General features: G+C 46.7%; 1 protein-coding gene across 1 annotated transcript in view; it reads right to left on the reverse strand.

Moving 5' to 3' along the window:
- Positions 1 to 7007: 7007 nt before the first annotated feature.
- The window catches only part of LOC141074229 (uncharacterized), a 130083-nt gene continuing 113331 nt past the window's right edge, over positions 7008 to 23759 (reverse strand). Inside the window, 2 exon segments of the mRNA XM_073561811.1 lie at positions 7008 to 10019; positions 20563 to 20576. Of these exon segments, the coding sequence (XP_073417912.1) occupies positions 8584 to 10019; positions 20563 to 20576 (1450 nt within the window). The 3' untranslated portion in view covers positions 7008 to 8583.

The following is a 23759-nucleotide window of genomic DNA, read 5'->3' on the forward strand; positions in this document are numbered from 1 at the left end:
TAACATCAACTGTTATTCACTGTCCTATTAAGGGAATAGAAGAATCCAGGATATCTATAAACAGAAAGATAGTGAGGAAACACTTAGCTAACCTAAATGAATTCAAGTCTCCAGGTCCAGATGAATTACACCCCAGAGTACTGAAGGAGATAGCAGAAGAAATTTTTGAACCCCTCTCCATAATCTTTGAAAATTCTTGGAGAACAGGAGAAGTGCCAGAAGACTGGAGAAGAGCAAATGTTGTTCCTATCTTCAAAAAGGGGAAGAAGGTGGACCCAGGCAACTATAGGCCGGTGAGTCTGACTTCTATACCAGGAAAGATCTTTGAACAAATTATTAAACAACATGTATGTCAATACCTGGATAAGAATGAAGTGATTAAACAGAGTCAGCATGGGTTTGTAACTAATAAGTCATGTCAGACTAACTTAATTTCCTTCTATGATGGTATCACTGATTGGGTGGATCAAGGAAATGCTGTAGATATAGTATATCTTGACTTCAGCAAAGCATTTGACAAAGTCTCTCATACAATCCTTATTGAAAAAATGACTAAGTATGGAATGGACAAGGCAACTGTTAGGTGGATTCATAACTGGCTTAGTGATTGGACCCAAAGAGTGGTCGTAAATGGCTGCACATCCAGTTGGAAGAATGTCTCAAGTGGGGTACCACAGGGCTCTGTCCTGGGCCCTGTATTGTTCAACATCTTTATCAATGATTTAGATGAAGGAATTGAGGGTAAACTGATTAAATTTGATGATGACACAAAGCTAGGAGGGATAGCTAATACTAGAGAAGAGAGAGAGAGGATTCAAAAAGATTTAAATAAACTGGAGAAGTGGGCAGCAACTAACAGAATGGTTTTTAACACGGAGAAATGCAAAGTACTACATCTGGGCAATAAAAATGAAAAAAGCATATATAGAATGGGAGGAATATGGCTAAGTGACAGCACATGTGAAAAAGACTTGGGTATACTAATAGATCACAGACTGAATATGAGTCAACAGTGTGATGCAGCAGCAAAAAAAGCAAATGCAATTTTAGGATGTATTAACAGAAGCATACAGTCTAGATCACGTGAAGTCATTATTTCCCTCTACTCCTCTTTGGTCAGACCTCATCTGGAATATTGTGTCCAGTTTTGGGCACCACATTTTAAAAAAGACATCAACAAACTGGAGCAAGTTCAGAAAAGAGTGACCAGAATGGTGACCGGTCTGCAAACCCTGTCTTATGAGGAAAGGTTGCAGGATTTGGGAATGTTTAGTTTGCAAAAGAGAAGACTGAGAGGAGACTTAATAGCTGTCTACAAATATCTCAAGGGCTGTCACATTGTAGAAGGATCAACTTTATTCTCATTTGCACAAGGAAAGACTAGAAGCAATGGGATGAAACGGAATGGGAGGAGACACAGATTAGATATTAGAAAAAACTTTTTGACAGTTAGAGTGATCAATGAGTGGAACAGGCTGCCACGAGAAGTGGTGAGTTCTCCTTCAATGGAAGTCTTCAAACAGAGGCTGGATAGACATCTGACTGGGATGATTTAGCGAATCCTGCTTTGAGCAGGGGGTTGGACCAGATGGCCCAGGAGGTCCCTTCCAACTCTACGATTCTATGATATCTAGTCAGCATTCACAGTCACCCAGTCATCATCATTCTGCTCAGGTGCTTTGTAATCAGCCTCACTACCTTCCTTCACCAGAAGAGGGAGTTCATCAGACCTCAATGGTGAAGGGGAAAATGAACTCACAACAGTACCTTCCCCTTGAGGAGGGGTCACCGAACCCTCATCCACGCCACCAGGGCGATCAGGGTGAGCCCGATGAAAGGCACGCACCAATCTTTTGGCATGAATATCAGAGGCAGAGACCCAGGAATTATCCTCCTGACCATAACCCTTCCACTTAACCAAATACTGGAGTCTCCGTCTAGCCAGACGGGAATCCAGTATCTTCTCTACCTCATATTCCATGTTACCTTCAACTAATACAGGGTCCGGAGGTGCCACCCCAGGAACAACTGGTTCAACAAACCTCTTCAACAAGGACTTATGAAACACACTATGAATTTTAAATGTGACAGGAAGAGCCAAACGAAAAGAGACCGGATTAATAATCTCCAAAATCTTGTAAGGTCCAATAAATCTAGGCTTAAACTTAGGAGAAGCCACCTTCATAGCGATATTTTTTTTCATGATAACCAAACCATATCACCAACCTTAAACTGGGGACCAATGGTCCTATGTCGGTTGGAAAACCGCTGGGCCTTTTCCTGGGAGAGAGATAACTTATCCACCACTTGGTCCCAGATCTGGTGCATTCTCTCCACCACAGTGTCAACACCTGGGCAGGCAGAAGGCTCCACCTGCCCTGAAGAAAATCGAGGATGAAACCCAAAGTTACAAAAAAAAGGTGATATCAAAGTGGCAGAACTAGCTCTATTATTTAAAGCAAATTCGGCCAAGGGCAAAAATGAAACCCAATCATCCTGATCGGCGGAAATAAAACATCTCAAATATGACTCCAAGGTCTGGTTTGTTCTCTCCGTCTGCCCATTGGTCTGAGGATGAAAAGCAGAGGAGAAGGACAACTGAATTCCCAGCTTGGAACAGAAAGTCCTCCAAAATCTAGACACAAATTTAACTCCTCTCAGGAATCCCGTGCAAGCGAACCTCCTGTTGCAAAAACAGGGGCACCAACTCAGAGGAAGATGGCAACTTAGGGAGTGGTACAAGATGAACCATCTTAGAGAACCTATCAAAAATCACCCAAATAACAGTCATTCACTGAGAGACAGACATATCAGAGATGAAATCCATTGAAATATGGGTCCATGGCCTCCTGGGGACCGGCAAAGGCATCAACAACCCACTAGAGCGAGAACAAGGTTTAGACCGGGACCAAGTCCCACAGGACTGCACAAAATTCCTGACATCACGAGACAAGGTGGGCCACCAAAAAGACCGACTCACCAGATCGCTAGTACCAAAAATACCTGGATGACCAGCTAATGCAGAGCAATGAACTTCAGACATCACTCTCTTCTTCCACTGGTCAGGAACATACAACTTTCCACTGGGACAACGCTCAGGTTTGTCCTCCTGGAACTGTTCCAGAGCACGTCTCAAATCGGGCGAGATGGCAGAAAGAGCTACCCCTTCGCCTAAGATGGTAGCAGGCTTGGTCACCACAGGAGAATCAGCAAAGAAGCTCCTAGAAAGGGCGTCTGCCTTGACATTCTTAGTGCCAGGAAGAAAAGAGACCACAAAATCAAAACGTATAAAAAACAAGGCCCACCTAGCCTGTCTAGGGTTCAAGCGTTTGGCCGACTCCAGGTAAATCAAATTCTTGTGGTCAGTGAGGACCACGACTTGGTGTTTAGCTCCCTCCAACCAATGTCTCCACTCCTCAAATGCCCATTTCATGGCTAACAGTTCCCGATTCCCCACATCATAGTAACGTTCAGATGGAGAGAACTTTCGGGAAAAGGAAGCACAGGGATTCATTTTAGATGTTACAGGATCCTTTTGGGACAAAACAGCTCCTGCACCAATCTCAGAAGCGTCCACCTCTACCTGGAACGGGAGTGAGACATCAGGTTGCCACAAAACCGGGGCAGAAGTGAATCTTCGCTTCAGCTCCTGAAAGGAAGAAACAGCCTCCGGAGACCAATTCAACACATCAGCACCCTTTTTAGTCAGATCAGTCAATGGCTTGGCAATACTAGAAAATTTTACTATAAATTTCCGATAAAAATTAGCAAAAACCAAAAACTTCTGGAGGGCCTTCAAAGAAGTGGGCTGAACCCAATCATAAATGGCCTGTACCTTGGCCGGGTCCATTTCAATGGTTGACTGCGACAAAATAAATCCCAAAAATGAAATCCTCTGTACCCCAAAAAGGCATTTCGATCCTTTGACATACAGGGAATTCTCCCTCAAGATCCGGAACACAGTCCGAACATGTTCCACATGAGAATCCCAATCCTTGGAGAAGATCAAAATATCATCCAGGTAGATAATCAAAAATTTATCCACAAAGTCTCAGAAAATGTCGTTCATGAAGCACTGGAAGACAGAAGGGGCATTAGTTAGCCCAAAAGGCATCACCAGGTGCTCAAAATGTCCCTCCGGAGTATTAAACGCCGTCTTCCATTCATCCCCATGCTTAATGTGGATAAGATTATACGCCCCCTGAGGTCAAGCTTGGTAAACCAGCAAGCACCTTTAACTCTGGAGAATAGATCCGAAATCAGGGGTAACGGATATTGATATTTAATAGTAATTTTGTTGAGGGCATGATAATCAATACAAGGCCTTAATGAACCATCCTTTTTGGCCACGAAAAAAAAAACCGGCACCTAAGGGTGAAGAGGATGGTCTAATATGACCCTTCTCCAACGCCTCCTTAATATAGGATTGCATAGCCTCGTGCTCGGGTACAGATAAATTGAAGAGCCGACCCTTGGGAAATTTACACCCCGGGCTCAGTTCAATTGCACAGTCATAACTCCTATGAGGAGGCAAAGACGCAGACTCATTCTCACTAAATACATCATAAAAGTCCGCCAAATAGTCAGGAACATCATGCGACTGAGGAGAGGTGGAAAAAACCGGAGACTCACTAAGGGCACACCGACAACCCCAACTCACCACAGACACAGATTTCCAATCCAAAACTGGATTATGAATTTGCAACCAGGGAAACCCCAGGACAATGGTATCATGCAAATTATGCAACACCAAAAATCTGAAATTTTCTTGATGGTCTGGGGCGACCCGCAATACCACCTGGGTCCAAAACTGAGGTTTATTTTTCGCCAAACGAGTAGCATCAATCCCCCTCAAAGGGATAGGCGTCCGCAGAGGTGTCATCGGAAATCCACAACGTTTAGCAAAATCCAAGTCCATTAGATTCAGGGCTGCTCCCAAATCCACAAAAGCCTTGGCGGAAAATGTGGACAGGGAGCAGATTAGAGTAATTGCCAGAAGAAACTTAGGTTGAACACCACCCACAGAAAACGTGTGTGCAAAACGTTTCTCTCGTTTAGGACAGACAGAAATAATATGCGAGGCATCTCCACAAAAAAAACACAGCTTATTACGCCTTCTGAACTCCTGACGTTGCTCCCTGGACGAAACTCTATCACATTGCATAGGTTCAGACACTTGTTCAACAGGTGGCAACACCTCTCGTGCAGTCCTGCGTTTATGTAAACGCCGATCAACCTGAATGGCTAATGACATAGAATCGTCAAGACCAGAGGGAACAGGAAATCCCACCATAGTATCTTTTACGGCTTCTGACAAACCTTTCCGAAAGAGAGCTGCCAAGGCATTAGCATTCCAGGTAGTAAGGACCGCCCACTTTCGGAATTTTTGACAGTACAATTCTGCAGAATCTCGACCCTGGCTCAATGCCAACAGGGTCTTTTCAGCCTGATCAATAGCATTAGGTTCGTCATACAACAACCCCAAGGCTTGAAAAAATGCATTCACATTAGTCAGAATAGGATCATCTGGTTTCAAAGAAAACGCCCAATCCTGGGGATCGCCACACAGCAAAGAAATGACAATTTTAACCTGCTGCGCGGAGCTCCCTGACGAGTTAGGCTTCAAGGCAAAAAATAATTTACAATTATTTTTGAAATTCAAAAATTTTGACCGATCCCCAAAAAACACATCAGGAGTAGGGATCTTTGGTTCAGCAGCATGTGAATGAGCAAGGTAGGCGGAAATTCCCCGCACTTCCGCAGCGAGCTGCTCCACACGATCAGACAATTGCTTTATCTCTATTGAGAAAAAAAAAATTCCCCCTATGGCCTCAGATATAGAGGAAAAAATATGCACACTTTTTTTTTTTTTTTAAATTCTTTCCTGCTATTGAGTACCCTAGGATCTGCGGTATCGCTGGTGATTCTGTTAAGAATGAGTCACCGTAGGAGGCAAAAACAGAAATACTAGCTAAGTCCAGAAAACCAGAGAAGTTGGCAGCTATCGGATTGCAGACCCCTGAACCTAACAACAACTAGCAGTAGCCGTAGGGGGTTCCTACGGTGCCCTAGACCCCTCGATCACAGCCGGAGAACTACATAGCCTAAAGACAGAAAGGGAAATCTAAACTGCCCCAGAGCAGACCCCAAAGCAATAGGCAGCCCCCAACATATAATGACGGTGAAGCAAGATGAAAAAACACACAGATAGAAAGACAGGCTGAGCAAATGATGGGGCCCAAGCTAACTAAATAGGACAGAATAGAAAAGCTGCTGTCTGCAATCCGCCAAAACCCTCTCAAAACAAGAGCCAACAGACTGATAGGGAAAAAAGCCCTGAAGACGCTAGGCTTCAAAAAGACTATATCAGTACTCAGGTATTATCTGAAGACAGAGCAAAAAGGAATTCAGCTCACCCAGCAGGGAAAGGCAGAAATCCAGAAAAACAAGGCAAAACAAAACCAAAACAAAAATGCAAAAAGTAGAGCAGAAAACTTAGCTTTTGAGGAGCAGGAATCAGACTGGTCTCCTAGAATCCCTCTGAGAAATCACCAGCAAGGCAGAAGGGCGTCGGCTGCCTTATATCCAGTCAGCAATCCCAGTCACCCAGTCATCATTCTGCTCAGGTGCTTTGTAATCAGCCTCACTACCTTCCTTCACCAGAAGAGGGAGTTCATCAGACCTCAATGGTGAAGGGGAAAATGAACTCACAACACCGTGGGATACTCGGTACCGGGCCCGTTAACTTCAAAGGGAAATGTCACAGCGGCGGTGACCCGGTCCGTGGCCCCAGGCGGTCATGTAAAAGGGTAGAGTTGAATGGGGATAAAGTTTATGTAGTGATTCGTGATGCCAGTTGGAGTGTTCGACTGTAGTATAGCCAGCACTGCAGATGATCCTTGATGGTGATGGCAGTGCGGATGTTAAACCCTCTCCAATCAGGGCAGACCCCCAGAGATTGTGATGCAAGTAGAAGGCACGGAGTAATAAGGCAGGAGACAAGGAAAGTCACTTTATCATTTACTGTAGTTCAGGTGCAGTTCAGAGGAAATATTACAACTCTCACCAGGTTACACTCTGCTCTGGAGAATGGGAGTTATCTTTCTCTTTGCTGTGACTCAGTGTAACTTCTTGCTGTTCTAATCCGTTCTGGGACCAAGGCTTTCTGGAGTTTATTGCCTCTACTCACTATGTATTTTGCCTTCAGCAACTTGCAGTTTGAATCCTTTGTGAAGCATCTCAAGTTCTCAATTGCACTATCCTTCACTGATCCTAGATTGTTGCAGTATTTCTGAGGGAAAACACTTTTCTGCTGGTTGTGTAATCCCACGCAGTCTCTCAGCTTACCACCCAGCTCTGAAAGCATGGATGATCTAGAGTCTGGTTCCCTGCTTCTTAGCTCTCACTACTGGATGAGCCACGTCATCATGGCCTCCAAGATGTTCTTCCTCCTAGTTCACTGAGAACAACTCGGCCCCTCCCCCTCCCAGTAAGGGCACGTCTGCAAAGCTTGCAGCTTCAGACAAATGAGGGAGTGCGGCAAATTGTGTGTGTGTTGTGGTCTGTAGCAGAGAAAGCATAACTCCCATTGCTCACAAAACACATACAGAACAGTATATATTTAATCCTTTTGTGGCGATAAAGATGCAGGGTGCCACACATACACTAGGATTGCCATTTCTGAAACTGACACCCTAATATCATCCATTTTGTCAATTTTGTTTGGAAGACACGAAAAAAAGCAGTGGCAGGGACTCAGCGCTGGACCAAGGGACTGTGAGTAAAACAACAGGGTTTTTTTATTAAAAAAAAACTAAAACCCCCATTAAGAATCATTCTGAGAAGCAGGCAGAGCACATTCATGGAAATTACAGCAAAAACAACACCGGTGTCTCCATCAAGTTTAATATTTTGTGTGTGTGTGTTCTTTAGATTCGATTTGCTATTTGATGACAAATGCTTACTGATTATTTCCTATATTCCTGAATCATCAATTAATGCTTTAAAGGGAACCTGTCAGCAGGATTGTGCACAGTAACCTACAGTGTCAGGTTGACGCCGTTATACTGATTAAAATGATACCTTGGTTGGTGAAATCCATCTTGTGGTTGTTGTTTAGTCTTTATTTTCAGTTTTGAGTTAATGATATGCTCGTGCTTCAGGGCGGGCCTGTGGGAGTGGTCTTCATGTGGTACTCTGATTAGCTTTTCATAATGCAGAGTGCTGACAGGTCACTGATCCCTCAGTGACCTGCCCCCTAGTTTGCATAATGAATACCTGTACATACTGAAGAAAAAAAAACCTTCTGCAGGCAGGAGCCAGCCGTGGCCCTGCAGCATAATTACATGTTTACTGTCCTAATAATAATTGTGCTTGAGGTTATTCAGATAGCACAAAAAAAACAATTTTAAAATGGCTCCCGCCACGCCTGCACAGTAGCAGGGATAAGTGTCTATAGAGGTGATCCGATAACTGCTATTGCGCAGGCAGCTCCATCTTGCTGTAGAAGAAAAAAAATTTCATCCTCCAAGATGGTGCTGCCCACTCTGAGCAGTAGCAGCTCTAGGCTGTCTCTGATAGCTTTTACTGCGCATGCCCAAGATTTCTTTTCTGTGAAAAACATTTCCCACACACTGAACATAAAAATTGCTTCTCCCCTGTGTGAGTTCTCTGATGTTTAGCAAAATCATATTTTTGAGAACAACATTTCCCTCATTCTGGACATGAAAATAATTTCTCCCCTGTGTGAATTATTTGATGTTTCACAAGATGTGCTTTGTTTACATAACATTTCCCACATTCTGAACATGAAAATGGCTTCTCCCCTGTGTGAATTCTCTGGTGTGTAACAAGGTGTGATATTTGATTAAAACTTTTCCCACATTCTGAACATGAAAAGGTCTTCTTCTCTGTATGCGTTCTTTGATGTTTAAGAAGATTAGATTTGCGAGAACAACATTTCCCACATTCTGAACATGAAAATGGCTTCTCCCCTGTGTGAATATTCTGATGTCCAACAAGACTTGTTTTCTGAGTAAAACATTTCCCACATTCTGAACATGAAAATGGCTTTTCCCCTGTGTGAGTTCTCTGATGTCTAACAAAAGCTGCATTGTTTGTAAAAGATTTCCCACATTCTGAACATGAAAATGGCTTTTCCCCTGTATGAGTTCTCTGATGTCTAACAAAAGCTGCTTTGTCTGTAAAACATTTACCACATTCTGAACATGAAAATGGCTTCTCCCCTGTGTGAATTCTCTGGTGTGTAACAAGGTGTGATATTTGAGTAAAAGTTTTCCCACATTCTGAACATGAAAATAACTTCTCTGCTGTGTGAATTCTTTGATGTCTCACAAGACGTGATTTGCTTGCATAACATTTCCCACATTCTGAACATAAAAATGGCTTCTCCCCTGTGTGAGTTCTCTGATGTATAACAAGACCTGTTTTCTGATTGAAACATTTCCCACATTCTGAACATGAAAATGGCTTCTTCCCTGTGTGAATTCTCTGGTGTGTAACAAGGTTTGATATTTGATTAAAACTTTTCCCACATTCTGAACATGAAAATGGTTTCTCCTCAACGTGCATTCTCTGATGTAAAACAAGATTATTTTTCTTATAAAAACATTTCTCACATTCTGAACATGAATATGGCATTACCCCTGTGTGAATTCTCAGATGTGTAACAAGACTTGTTTTCTGATTAAAACATTTCCCACATTCTGAACATGAAAATGGCTTCTCTCCTGTGTGACTTCTCTGATGTGTAACAAGATTTGTTTTCTGACTAAAACATTTCCCACATTCTGAACATGAAAATGGCTTTTCCCCTGTGTGAATTCTCTGATGTCTAGCACAAGATGTTTTGTCTGTAAAACATTTCCCACATTCTGAACATGAAAATGGCTTCTCCCCTGTGTGAATTCTCTGATGTCTAACAAAAGCGGTTTTATCTGTAAAACATTTCTCACATTCTGAACATGAAAATGGCTCCTCCCCTGTGTGAATTCTTTTGTCTTTAAAAAGTTTACCACATTCTGAGCATGGACATGTCTTTTTTCTTGCATGATATCTTTGATGTTTTCCATGCCTTTGGTTATTTTTATTTTGTTTAAAAGTCTGTGATGAATCAGTAGAAAGAACCTGGTGAAAGGGATCAGATGATACATCTATGTTGTGAAGGGCTGGAGGAATATCTTGGATTATGACACTCTCTTCATATGGATCTGGTGTGATACTACGGTCATCTGCTTTAACATCTGACAATATTATATGTTCCTTTGAGCTCCTGGTACAGTCATCTGTCAAAAATAACACCATTGATATTTTTCAATAACATTGCCTTTTGGGTTTATTAGTTCTGATATACATTTTACAACATTTATTCATTAAAGTGTCTATACAATTTGTAGTAAAATTAGATTTTGGCTTTAACAAAAGACCTCGAACAACCCCAATTCCAAAAACATTAGGACGCTGTGTAAGATGGAAAGAAAACAAGAATGCAATGACTTAGAAATTTCTTAACCCTCTCACGACATATCGTATGACATATATTTACGTCATTTGTCTTATCCCCTCCGGAAGACCACACTCAGTTGTCATGTGTCTGTAACAGCTATTAATGTGTTAAATCTGGCTGTCAATCTCGGACAGCGAGATTTAACACGTCAGCAGGGCACTCATCATTACACGCTCCTATTAGCGTGCCAGTGGCATGATCGCAGGGCGCTGATGACAGCAAAGGGTTAGCACAAGACCTCTGTGCTATCATTATGATATTCCTGTATCATAGTCATAGAAGATGATTTCATAATCATAATAAGGGTATGTTCCCACGTAGCTTTTAGTCTCTGCGGATTTTGTAGAGAAAACCGCAGGAAATCCGCAGGACAAAGTGCTGCGGTTTTTCTGCGGATTATCTGCGTTTTTTCTGCGGTTTTGCCCTGCGGTTTTAGGCTAAGTGCACACGTACCGGAACTCTCGCGGAAATTACCGCGAGAATTCCGGAATTCCAGTCCGCGGGAAAATCGCATTTTAAATTCCCGTGATTTTCCCGCGGAAAAACTAGCATTTTGCAAGCGTAATTAGCTTGCAAAATGCTAACGTTCTCCAAGCGATCTGTAGCATCGCTTGGAGAACTGATTGACAGGTTGGTCACACTCGTCAAACATAGTGTTTGACGAGTGTGACCAACTTTTTACTACTGAGGCCGCCTATGCAGCATCAGTAGTAAAAGATAAAATGTAAAAAAAAAATAAAAAACGGTGTTATTCTTACCCTCCGACATCCCGCGCATCCGTTCCCAGTAATCCTTTGCGAAAATGCCCGCGATGACGTCAGTTCTCGCGGGATCGCGACGTCTCGCGGTAATTCGCGATGACGTCGCGCGAATGACCGCGAGACTTCGCGATCCCGCGAGATCGGACGCCATCGCGGGCATTTTCGCAAAGGACTACTGGGAACGGGAGCGTGAAGAGAAGCGGAAAGACAGCGCGGGACGCCGGAGGGTGAGAATAACAATATTTTTTATTTTTAAATTCTTTTTTTTACAGGGATATGGTACCCAAAGCCCGGAGGACAGTCTCCTCTCCTCCGGACCATGGGTACCATCCGCAAATGTTCTGCTTACTTTCCGCATGTTGTGCACAGCCACATGCGGGAAATAAGCGGAACAATGCATTCCTATGGGTGCGGGATCGCCGCGATTCCGCAAATTAATGAGCATGCTGCGGTTTTTACCGCGAAGCGATTCCGCCGCGGTAAAAACCGCAGCATTAGCACAGCATTGCGGAATCCCATAGGAATGCATGGGATGCTTATTTTTCGCGTTTTCGCGGCAAAATCGCGTGGTTAAAACAGCCGCGGAAACGCGAAAAAAACGCCACGTGTGAACCCAGCCTTACACCTCATAATGGATGAGGTGTAAAACCACAGCGTTTCTGCACCAAACAATTGACATGCTGCGGATTGTAAACCGCAGCAAAACCGCGCGGAAAAAAACGCAGCATGTGCACAGCTTTTTTTTATTTCCATAGGAAATAAAGGTACTGTACAACGCAGCAAAATCTGCTGCGTTTCTGCAGAGCCAAAAACGCTGCGGAAACGCAGCAGAATCCGCAGCGTGTGCACATACCCTTAGGCTGTGTGCACACGCTGCGGATTAGGTGCGGATTCATCCGCGCGGATTTTGTAAAATCCGCAGGTGAAACCGCAGGTCAAAAGACCTGCGGTTTTACCTGCGGATTGCTCTGCGGTTTTGTCCTGCGGTTTTTCATCTCCTCAATAGAGGAGATGGCAAACCGCAGGAGAATCCGCAGAAAGAATTGACATGTCAATTCTTTCTGCGGATTGAAAACCGCAGATAATCCGCGCGGAAAATTCCGCACCGTCTGCACTGCGGTTTTTGATTCCCATAGGGAATCATGGTACTGTACACCGCAGCAAAAACTGCTGCGGGTCCGCAGCGGCCAAAACCGCTGCGGAACCGCAGCAAAATCCGCAGCGTGTGCACACAGCCTAAGGCTGTGTGCACACGCTGCGGATTTTGCTGCGGACCCGCAGCAGTTTCTTCTGCGGTGTACAGTACAATGATTCCCTATGGGAATCAAAAACCGCAGTGCAGACGGTGCGGAATTTTCCGTGCGGATTATCTGCGGTTTTCAATCCGCAGAAAGAATTGACATGTCAATTCTTTCTGCGGATTCTCCTGCGGTTTGCCATCTCCTCCATTGAGGAGATGAAAAACCGCAGGGCAAAACCGCAGAGCAATCCGCAGGTAAAACCGCAGGTCTTTTGACCTGCGGTTTCACCTGCGGATTGTACAAAATCCGCGCGGATGAATCCGCACCTTTTCCGCAGCGTGTGCACACAGCCTAAGCGGAATATTAACCCCTTTACCCCCAAGCATGGTTTGCTATGTTAATGACTGGGCCAATTTTTACAATTCTGACCACTATCCCTTTATGAGGTAATAACTCTGAAACACTTCCATGGATCCTGGTGATTCCGAGAATATTTTCTCATGGCATATTGTACTTCATGATAGCGGTAACATTTATTTGATATGACTTGCATTTATTTGTTAGCGAAAATTTAGAAAATTTCGCAATTTTACAACTTTTGACTTTTCATGCCCTAAAATCACAGAGATATGTCACACAAAATACTTAATAAGTAGGCTATTCCACAACTCTACTTTACATCAGCACAAATTTGGAACCAAATTTTTTTTTTTGTTAGGACGTTATAAGGGTTAAAAGTTACAACAGCGATTTCTCATTTTTACAATACTATTTTTTTTTAGGGACCACACCACATTTGAAGTCATTTTGAGGGGTCTACATGATAGAAAATACCCAAAAGTGACACCATTCTAAAAACTGCACCCCTCAAGGTGCTGAAAACCACATTCAAGAAGTTTATTAACCCTTCAGGTGCTTCACATGAATTTTTGGAATCTTTAAAAAAATGAACATTTAACTTTTTTTCACACAAAAAAAATACTTCTAATCCATTTTTTTATTTTACCAAGGGCAACAGGAGAAATTGGACCCCAAAAGTTGCTGTGCAATTTGTCTTGAATATGCTGATACCCCATATGTGGGAGTAAACCACTGTTTGGGTGCATGGCAGAGCTTGGAAGGGAAGGAGTGCCGTTTTACTTTTTCAACGCAAAATTGGCTGGAATTAAGATTGGACACCATATTGCGTTTGGAAAGCCCTTGATGTACCGAAACAATGAAAACCCACACAAGTGACACCATTTTAGAAACTAGACCCCCCGAGGAGCTTATCTAGATGTGTGGGGAGCACTTTGAACCCCAAGGTGCTTCACAGACATTTATAATGTAGAGCCGTAAAAATAAAAAAATCATATTTTTTCCACAAAAATGATCTTTTTGACCCCAATTTTTTATTTTCCCAAGGGTAACAGGAGAAATTGGACCCAAAAAGTTGTTGTGCAATTTCTCTTGAGTACGCCAATACCCCATATGTAGGGGAATGCTACTTTTGAGGAACAGTGCAAAGTTCAGAAGGGAAGAGGCGCCATATTGGAGTTCTGATTAAGCTGGAATGGTTTGAGGGTGCCATGTCACATTGGCAGAGCCCCAGAGGTGTCAGAACAACAGAAACCCCCTATATATGAACTCATTTTGTGAAGGAGACAATGGCTAATTAAATCAATTATTAACATTACATAAGCTAGTTTAGATGTGGTGTGACAAGATGGCTTCTACATCCTGCTGACTACGCCCTGGAATCCTTGGAATGTGAAGTAGATACACTGAACACTGAAGACTAGTGTTGAGCTTTCCGATATCGCAAGTATCGGCCGATATTAGCTGTATCGGAATTCCGATACTGACTTCCGATACTTTTTTCATATCGGATACCGGAATCGGAAGTTCCCATAATGCTATCAGCCCGCTCGCTTTGATTCAGCCAATGGGATTCCTCAGAAGTGTGGGCACATCCTGTTAGGCATGTAGGCATGTTAACTATTGGCATGGCTGTGATTGGCTGCTGAAATGATGTCATGATGCACTATAAAAGCCACTGCCGCCGCCATTTCTGGTCACTCTGCTGTGAATTCAGTTAGGGACAGGCTGCTGTTGAAGACTGTGAGGGACAGTTAGAAATAGCGATTCTCAAAACAATATTGTGCTTTACCCAGGCTACATAAACCACCACTGTAGCTTGCTTTTACCTAGCAGCAGTGTTCACAGCTGTCTGCAAGGGCTGTGAGAGTGCAGCTCATGCTGTGGAGCGGGTCCTGCAGCCACGTCTGGTTGTAGGCCGCCCAGCGTGCCTCACTGCTGCCTCATACATATTTTTCTTTTTGAGCTGCTTATTTTAAAAAAAATTCTATCTAGTGTGCTTCCATCCGTATCCATATACGTTGGTTGCAAACACTAGTAGTAGACAGCGGAGCCTTTCTGCAGCCTTTCAGTGCTAGTGCCCACTTAGCTGCACTGTTCACGGCTGTCTGAGAGGTCTCTGACTGTGTGTGAGTGCAGCTCACACTGAGTAGTGTGTCCTGCAGCTCATTTTTTCTCCTATTAGTGTGCATCCATCTGTATCCATATACGGTGGTTGCAAACACTCTAGTAGTACACAGCGGAGCCTTTCTGCAGCCTGTCAGTGCTAGTGCCCACTTAGACAGCCATGAAGAGTGCAGCTGAGAGGTCTCTGACTGTGTGTGAGTGCAGCTCACGCTGAGTAGTGTGTCCTGCAGCTACGTCTGGTTGTAGGCTGCTCAGCGTGCGTCACTGCCTCACACATATATTTCTTTAATCGCAGCTCATTTTTTCTTCTCCTATTAGAGTGCATCCATCCATATCCATCTACATTGGTTGGTTGCAAACACTATATAGGAGTAGATAGAGGAGCCCTTTTTCTGGCTTATGCCCTTCAGCTGCAGCCAGATTAGTATTACCCAATTTTTTTGGAGCCTCATCTTTTGCATTGCAGGCTACCTGCCTGCATTGTAATAGCTCCAGAAAGTTGGTGATACTCTGACTTTCAAATGTTTGGTCACATCCATTTAGTTTTTTTTCCCCCCCCAAAAAAACAACAAAGTTCACCAAACACTACATTTGAAAGTTGTGTAGGCCACATTATCTCCTATTAAAGTGTAGTCGACACACACTTCATAAAATTAGTGTTTCTTATACCTGTAACCAGCTATTCAGGAATAAGCACACTAAGGCCCTCCTTTGTACTTTTCTGCCTATCTTTCTCAGTCTAGCAAGATGAAGAAGGCAGGGAGTAAGGCACGTGGCCGTGGAGTTTCAGCAGGGAGAGGACGTGGGGATTCTGCAGGGAGAGGACGTGGGGATTCTGTGCCTGCTGTTGGCACCAGTGAGTCAGCATCCCCCAGTTTTAGCAGGCAACAGTCCTTTATGCGCAGCTTTGTAGGACCTCACCGTACCCCACTGCTGCGGGAGGAACAAATTGAAGCCGTTGTGGGATGGATGGCAGCTAACGCATCGACTTCAATTACTTCCACATCCTCTCAGGGCCAGAGCACCGAAGAGCAACCATCTGTCTCTTCACCACCTGCCAAAGTGCCCAGGCAGTCAGAGACCCCTGGACAGGAGCCATCACAGTCTCTACTTCTGTTCTCGGAATCTGTTGGTTTGGAAAGAGGGGGCCAGCCAAGCAGCATTCCAGAATGTGAAGAAGAGGGAGTATGCAGTGATGCGCAACTTCTTTGTCCCTCTGAATCTGAAGAGGTGGGTGGGCCAGTGCCTATGGTCAGCACACCTCAGTACGCATCAGATGATGACGAGACTCAGTTACCACTTTCTGGTGCGTACGGTGCTGGCGAGACAACCCAGGAGAAGCAGGTGTTTGAAGAGGGGAGTGTAGATGATGAGGTCCTTGACCCATCATGACGTGAGGAACAGGAAGGTGGTGGGAGCAGCTCTGAGGAAGAGATTCCCCGAACGGCGAAAACCGGAGGGAGAGGGAGGGGGCAGACTTGGTTGCCTGTAGCCTCCACTTCGGCACCCGTTAGGAGCATTCCACTTTCAAAAGGCAAAAAGGGCGCTCCCAAGACATGCAGTGCGTGGTCCTTTTTTGACACAGTTGCAGATGACATTTGCTTTGTCAAATGTAAGCTGTGTCATCAGAGAGTCAAAAGAGGGAAAAATGTCAGCAACCTCAATACCACTAATATGTGGAAACATGTGCGGACCAAGCACGAGCTGGAGTTACACAGACACACTGAAGACGTAGGCCAACGTACAGCACCACCTACCACCTCTTCAGCTCGTGTTGGGGCCTCTTCCTCCAGCTCACACACAGCTGGCTCGGCTTCCTCACAGGATCGCCAAGGAAGAACCTCTGGCACTGTTGTCCGGAGACCCTGTGACATTCCACCCACAGCACCACGTTCCAAGTCATCCTCACACTCCCAGGCCACTCAGCAGCCATCGGTAGCACAGGCATGGGAGAAAAGGCGGCCATACTCGGCAAACCATCCCCGAGCACAGGCTCTGAATGCTGGCATTGCCAAACTACTGGCCCTTGAAATGCTGTCATTCAGGCTGGTGGAGACTGACACCTTCCGGGACTTCATGGCATTGGCAGTCCCACAATACACTGTGCCCAGCAGCTTTTATTTCAGCAGGCGAGCCGTCTCTGCCCTGCAGAAACATGTGGAGGCAAACATAAAACATGCGCTACTAAACGCCGTCAGTAGCAAGGTCCACCTGACCACCGATGCGTGGACCAGTAACCATGGACAGGGACGATACCTTTCCCTCACTGCCCATTGGGTCAATGTTGTGGAGCCGGGTACAGATCTGGAGAGTGGCGCTCTAAGTGTTCTGCCAACTCCACGGATTGCAGGAATCCAGTCTGTACACATTGACTCCTCCTCCTACTCCAGTTCCTCTGAAACAGCGCAGCAGGAGCCTGTTACGACCGATATGAGCACAGCCGTGGCCAAACGTCAACAGGCCGTACTGAAATTAATTTCACTGGGGAATCGAAGCCACACAGCGCAGGAGCTCTGGAATGCCATCAAGCAGGAGAGCGACGTGTGGTTTCTGCCAGCGAATCTCCAGCCGGGCTTGGTAGTGTGTGACAATGGCCGAAATCTGGTGGCAGCTCTTGGCCTTGGCAACCTCACTCACATCCCATGTCTGGCACATGTACTCAACTTGGTCGTGCAGAGCTTTCTGAGGGACTATCTGGATCTTGATGCACTGCTGCACAAAGTCCGCTTAGAGTGTGCTCACTTGCGGCGTTCCAGCATGGCAAGATCGCGCCTTGCTGCTCTGCAGCGCCGATTACGCCTTCCGGAACTTCGCATCATATGTGACCTACCCACCAGGTGGAATTCAACGTTACATATGTTGGAGCGGTTGTGTGAGCAGCAGGCAGCAGTCAAAGAGTACCAGCTGCATCAGGCGCAAACAAGTCGCAATGTGCGCCGGTCACACTTCAGCACCACTGAGTGGGCCTCTATGAAGGACATCTGCTTCGTTTTGCGTGCCTTCGATGATTCCACGCGGATGGCGAGTGCAGATGATGCACTAGTCAGCATGACTGTCCCCCTTATCTGCATGCTTCAAAAAACACTGCAAGCACTAAGGGATGAGGTTTTGGAAGAGATGGAGGATGAGGAGTCCCAAATGCCATCTGCTTCTGGACAGTCTGCGCTACGTGCTTCCTCACAAAGGCCTAGGCAGGGGACACTTTGTGAGGAGGATGAGGAGGAGTCGATGGAGGAGGAAGACATCTCTCCACAGGAGGGAGGTACACAAAGCTCTAGTCAGTATGTACAGCAAGGGTGGGGTGATGAAGACAGGCAGAGATCACGTCTCAAGCAGGGGACAGCGGTTCTTTGGCAGTTGGGAGTCTGCAGCACATGGTTGACTTCATGCTGCAGTGCCTGAGAAACGACCGCCGCATCGCCCACTGTTATGAATGAGTCACTGTAGGAGGCAAAAACAGAAATGCTAGCTAAGTCCAGAAAACCAGAGAAGTTGGCAGCTATCGGATTGCAGACCCCTGAACCTATCAACAACAACTAGCAGTAGCCGTGGGGGGTTCCTACGATGCCCTAGACCCCTCGATCACAGCCGGAGAACTGCCTAGCCTAAAGACAGAAAGGGAAATCTAAACTGCCCCAGAGCAGACCCCAAAGCAATAGGCAGCCCCCAACATATAATGACGGTGAAGCAAGAAGAAAAAACACTAACACAGATAGAAAGATAGACTGAGCAAATGATGGGGCCCAAGCTAACTAGATAGGGTTTTTCGCGGATTGCAGACAGCAGCTTTCCTATCCTGTCCTATCAAAATAAGAGCCAACAGACTGACCGGGAAAAAGGCCCCGAAGACGCTAGGCTTCAAAAAGACTATGTCAGTACTCAGGTATTTTCTGAAGACAGAGCAAACCGACAAAAAAGGAATTCAGCTCACCCCAGCAGGGAATGGCAGAATCCAGAAAAGCAAGGCAAACTAAAACCGAAACACAAATGCAAAAAGGCAAAGCAGAAAACTTAGCTTTTGAGGAGCAGGAATCAGACTGGTCTCCTAGAATTCCACAGAGAAATCACCAGCGAGGCAGAAGGGCGTCGGCTGCCTTATATCCAGTGAAAGATCCCCGTCGACCAGTCATCCTCTCCCAGCTCAGGTGCTTGGTAATCAGCCTCACTACCTTCCTTCACCAGAAGAGGGAGTTCATCAGACCTCAATGGTGAAGGGGAAAATGAACTCATAACAGCCCACATTCTCTACACGGCTGATTATTGGGTGTACACCCTCCTAGATCCATCCTCGCTACCGGGACAACTTGCAAACCCTCATACCAACGTTGAACCGGGAGCGTAAACTGTGGGAGTACCAAGACACACTGGTGCAGGTCATCATGTTTTCCATTCCACCCGACAGCAGTGGTGCTAGTGCTTTACAAAGCACCTCTGTGTGTCCAGCCAGTGGCAGCGCCTCAGCACAAGGCAAGACCACTATGGCCCAAATGTGGCAAAGTTTTGTGTGTCCGCCACAACTGTCTACACCATCACTGACGGCTCCAGTCAGCAAGAGGCAACGTTTCCGTCAGATGGTGACAGACTACATGTCTTGCCCTGTGAGTGTACTCCCAGATGGCTCTTCCCCCTTCAAGTTTTGGGTCTCTAAGCTGGATACATGGCCAGAGCTTAGCCAGTATGCATTGGAGGCTCTGGCTTGCCCTGCTGCCAGTGTATTATCGGAACGCGTCTTTAGTGCCGCAGGTGGTGTACTAACAGACCGTCGCACGCGACTTTCTTCCGATAACGTCGACCGGTTTACTTTTCTGAAAATGAACAAGGCCTGGATCTCCCCAGAATTTGCCAGTCCTCTTCCCGACTAAATAATTGGTTGGCAACTGTATCCGGGTTTCCTGTTGTGTTCATGTTTCTACCACCTGAACTATAATCCATGGGCTTCAACACAGCCAGTTGTTGCTCAGATGTCGTCTGCACAGAGAAAAACACTAGCTCCTGTGTTAGTAGGGTTCAGTAACGCCAGCTGCTCCCCTGCTGTGTGGAAGGCAAAGTCTCCTGCTCCATCCACATTCAAACTACTACTGATTTTTAACCCTGCTCCACTTAGGCCTCTGGCTCCACTGTCTCTAGTATTTACTAGTAGTGTGAATGAGGACTGAGCAGGAGAGCTTGCCAGACACACATCAGGGGATCAACAGACGGGACTGAGCCACAGTTACACAGGAACAAGTGTGGATTGTGCAGACACCACTTCACAGCTGTAACTGGCGGGGTTGTTGGCCAAGGGAAATACTAGAGACAGTGGAGCCGGAGGCCATAGTGGAGCACGGTGACAATCAGTAGTAGTCTACAACCTCTATAAAACCAGCTGCAAGTTGTCCTCCGCCTGCTGCATGCTTCATCCTGGGCTACAACACAGCCAGTTGTAGCCTGGAAGTGCCGTCCGCACAGATATAAACACTCGCTCCTGTGTTAGTGGGGTTCAGTAACGCCAGCTGTTCCCCTGCAGTGTGGACGGCAAAGTCTCCAGCTGCCTCCAAACTCACTCTACGACGCTTTTTCTCCTTGCTCCAAGTAGGCCTCAGCCTGCTCGGAGCATTGATCCTGGGCTACAACACAGCCAGTTGTAGCCTGGAAGTGCCGTCCGCACAGATAGAAACACTCGCTCCTGTGTTAGTGGGGTTCAGTAATGCCAGCTGCTCCCCTGCTGTGTGGACGGCAAAGTCTCCTGCTCCATCCACATTCACACTACAACTGATTTTTAACCCTGCTCCACTTAGGCCTCTGGCTCCACTGTCTCTAGGACAGAGCAGGAGACCTTGCCGGACACACATCGGGGGATCAACTGACGGGACTGAGGCCAAGTAACACAGGAACAAGTGTGGATTGTGCTGACGCCACTTCAAAGCTGTCACTGGCGGGGTTGGAGGCCAGGGGAAATACTAGAGACAGTGGAGCCAGAGGCCTAAGTGTAGCACGGTTACAATCAGTAGTAGTATACAACCTGTATAAAACGTGCTGGAAGTTGGCCTCAGCCAACTCCATGCCTCATCCTGGGCTCCAACAATGCCAGTTGGTGTTCAGAAGTGCCATCTTAACAGAGAAACACACACTAGCTCCTGTGTTAGTGGGGTTCAGTAATGCCAGCTGTTCCCCTGCTGTGCAGATGGCAAAGTCTCCTGCTGCCTCCAACATCACACTACATGTTATTTTCCACTTGCTCCAAGTAGGCCTCAGCCTGCTCGGAGCATTGATCCTGGGCTTCAACACAGCCAGTTGTAGCTTGGAAGTGCCGTCCGCAGATAGAAACACTCGCTCCTGTGTCTGTGGGGTTCAGTAATGCTAGCTGTTCCCCTGCTGTGCGGATGGCAAAGTCTCCTGCTGCCTCCAACATCACACTACTACTGACTTTTAACCGTGGTCCACTTAGGCCTCTGGCTGTACTGTCTCTAGTATTTCCCCTGGCCTCCAACCCCGCCAGTCGCTGCTCTGATGTGCCGTCTGCACAATCCACACTTGTTCCTGTGTTACTGGGGCTCAGTCACGTCAGTTGATCCCCTGTGGTGTGTCCGACAATGTCTCCTGCTCTGTCCCCATTCCCATTCATAGTTGTGGGAATGTGGACAGAGCAGGACACCTTGCCGGACACACATCAGGGGATCAACTGAAGTGACTGAGCCCCAGTAACTCAGGAACAAGTGTGGATTGTGCAGACAACTCTGCAGAGCAGCAACTGCCGTGGTTGGAGGCCAGGGGAAATACTAGAGACAGTAGAGCCAGAGGCCAAAGTGGATCACGGTTACAATCAGTAGTTGTGTACAACCAATATAAAACTCGCTCCAAGATGGCCTCAGCCTGCTGCCTGATTGACCCCTGGGCTTCAACATCGCATGTTGCTGCTCAGAAGTGTGTTTGCCACGGGTACTCCCTCCTGCCCAGCCGGGTTCCAGCAACATCAGCTGTTTCTCGGCAGAGCCTTTGGCCTAGGTGCCTCCTTCATGGTATCCGAGTTCCAGCAACATCTGCTGGTCCTTGGTAGTGCTTTTTAGCACAGGTACCTCCTGCTTAGAAACTGTGTTCCAGCACCGTCAGCTGGTCCACGGTTGTGCCATTGCCTCTTGTTCCTTTTGCTGCCCCTCCGGGTTCCAGCACCGTCAACTGGTTCTCGGCAGTGTCTTTGGCACGGGTACTCCCTCCTGCCCAGCCTGGTTACAGCACGCCTGCTGTTTCCGGGTAGTGTCGACGTCACTTTGCCACTGATACATTGTCCTGTCGTGTTGCGGTCGGGTTAGCCGAGTCTATGGTGCCTGCAGTTTCAGTGCTTCCTATGTGGGCTGCGGGTTCTGGTAACAAAGGCTGGTTCCATAGTGCCAATAGGGCAAGCACTCCCTGTAGGTCTGTGGGCTTCGGTAACTGCGGCCGGCTCGCGGCCTTGCAACTTTGTTTTTCATGGGTACCTTCTGCTACCCATCCGGGTTCCAGCACCGTCAGCTGGTTCTCGGCAGTGCCTTTGGCCTAGGTGCCTCCTTCTTGGTATCCGAGTTCCAGCAACGTCTGCTGGTCCTTGGTAGTGCTTTGGAGCACAGGTACCTCCTGCTTAGAAATCGTGTTCTAGCACAGTCAGCTGGTCCACGGTTGTCCCATTGGCTGTTGTCCCTTCTGCTGCCCCTCCGGGTTCCAGCACCGTCAGCTGGTTCTCGGTAGTTCCATTGACTCTTGTAGCTAATGCTACCCATCCGCGTTCCAGCACCGTCAGCTGGTTCTCGGAAGTGTCTTTGGCACGGGCACTCCCTCCTGCCCAGCCTGGTTCCAGCACGCCTGCTGTTTCCGGGTAGTGTCAACGTCACTTTGCCACCGATACGTTGTCCTGTCGTGTTGCGGTCGGGTTAGCCGAGTCTATGGTGCCTGCAGTTTCGGTGCTTCCTATGTGGGCTGCGGGTCCTGGTAATAAAGGCTGGTTCCGTAGTGCCAATAGGACAAGCACCCCCTGTAGGACTGTGGGTTTCGGTAACTGCGGCCGGCTCACGGCCTTGCAACTTTGTTTTTTCCTGGGTACCTTCTGCTACCCATCCGGGTTCCAGCACCGTCAGCTGGTTCTCGGCAGAGTCTTTGGCCTAGGTGCCTCCTTCATGGTATCCGAGTTCCAGCAACATCTGCTGGTCCTTGGTAGTGCTTTTTAGCACAGGTACCTCCTGCTTAGAAACCGTGTTCCAGCACTGTCAGCTGGTCCACGGTTGTGCCATTGGCTCTTGTTCCTTTTGCTGCCCCTCCGGGTTCCAGCACCGTCAACTGGTTCTCGGCAGTGTCATTTGCTCTTGCAGCTTCTGCTACCCATCCGGGTTCCAGCACCGTCAGCTGGTTCTCGGCAGTGCCTTTGGCCTAGGTGCCTCCTTCTTGGTATCCGAGTTCCAGCAACGTCTGCTGGTCCTTGGTAGTGCCTTGGAGCACAGGTACCTCCTGCTTAGTAACCGTGTTCCAGCAACGTAAGCTGGTCCACGGTTGTGCCATTGGCTCTTGTTCATTCTGCTGCCCCTCCGGGTTCCAGTACCGTCAGCTGGTTCTCAGCAGTTCCTCAGCCTTCTTGTACCTTCTGCTACTTTTCCAAGTTCAAGCTTGTGGAAATGGTTTTTGATTCTCCCTGACAATGACCCTGAAGACGACGACCCTGAAGACCACACAGAAGAATACCTAAAAGATGACCCTGAAGAAGATGACCAAGAGGACAAAGAACAGGAAGACAACCACCAAGAT

Source organism: Dendrobates tinctorius, unplaced genomic scaffold, assembly GCF_039654945.1.
Source record: "Dendrobates tinctorius isolate UK_male_01 unplaced genomic scaffold, ASM3965494v1 ptg000014l, whole genome shotgun sequence".
In the NCBI taxonomy this organism is placed as follows: Eukaryota; Metazoa; Chordata; class Amphibia; order Anura; family Dendrobatidae; genus Dendrobates; species Dendrobates tinctorius.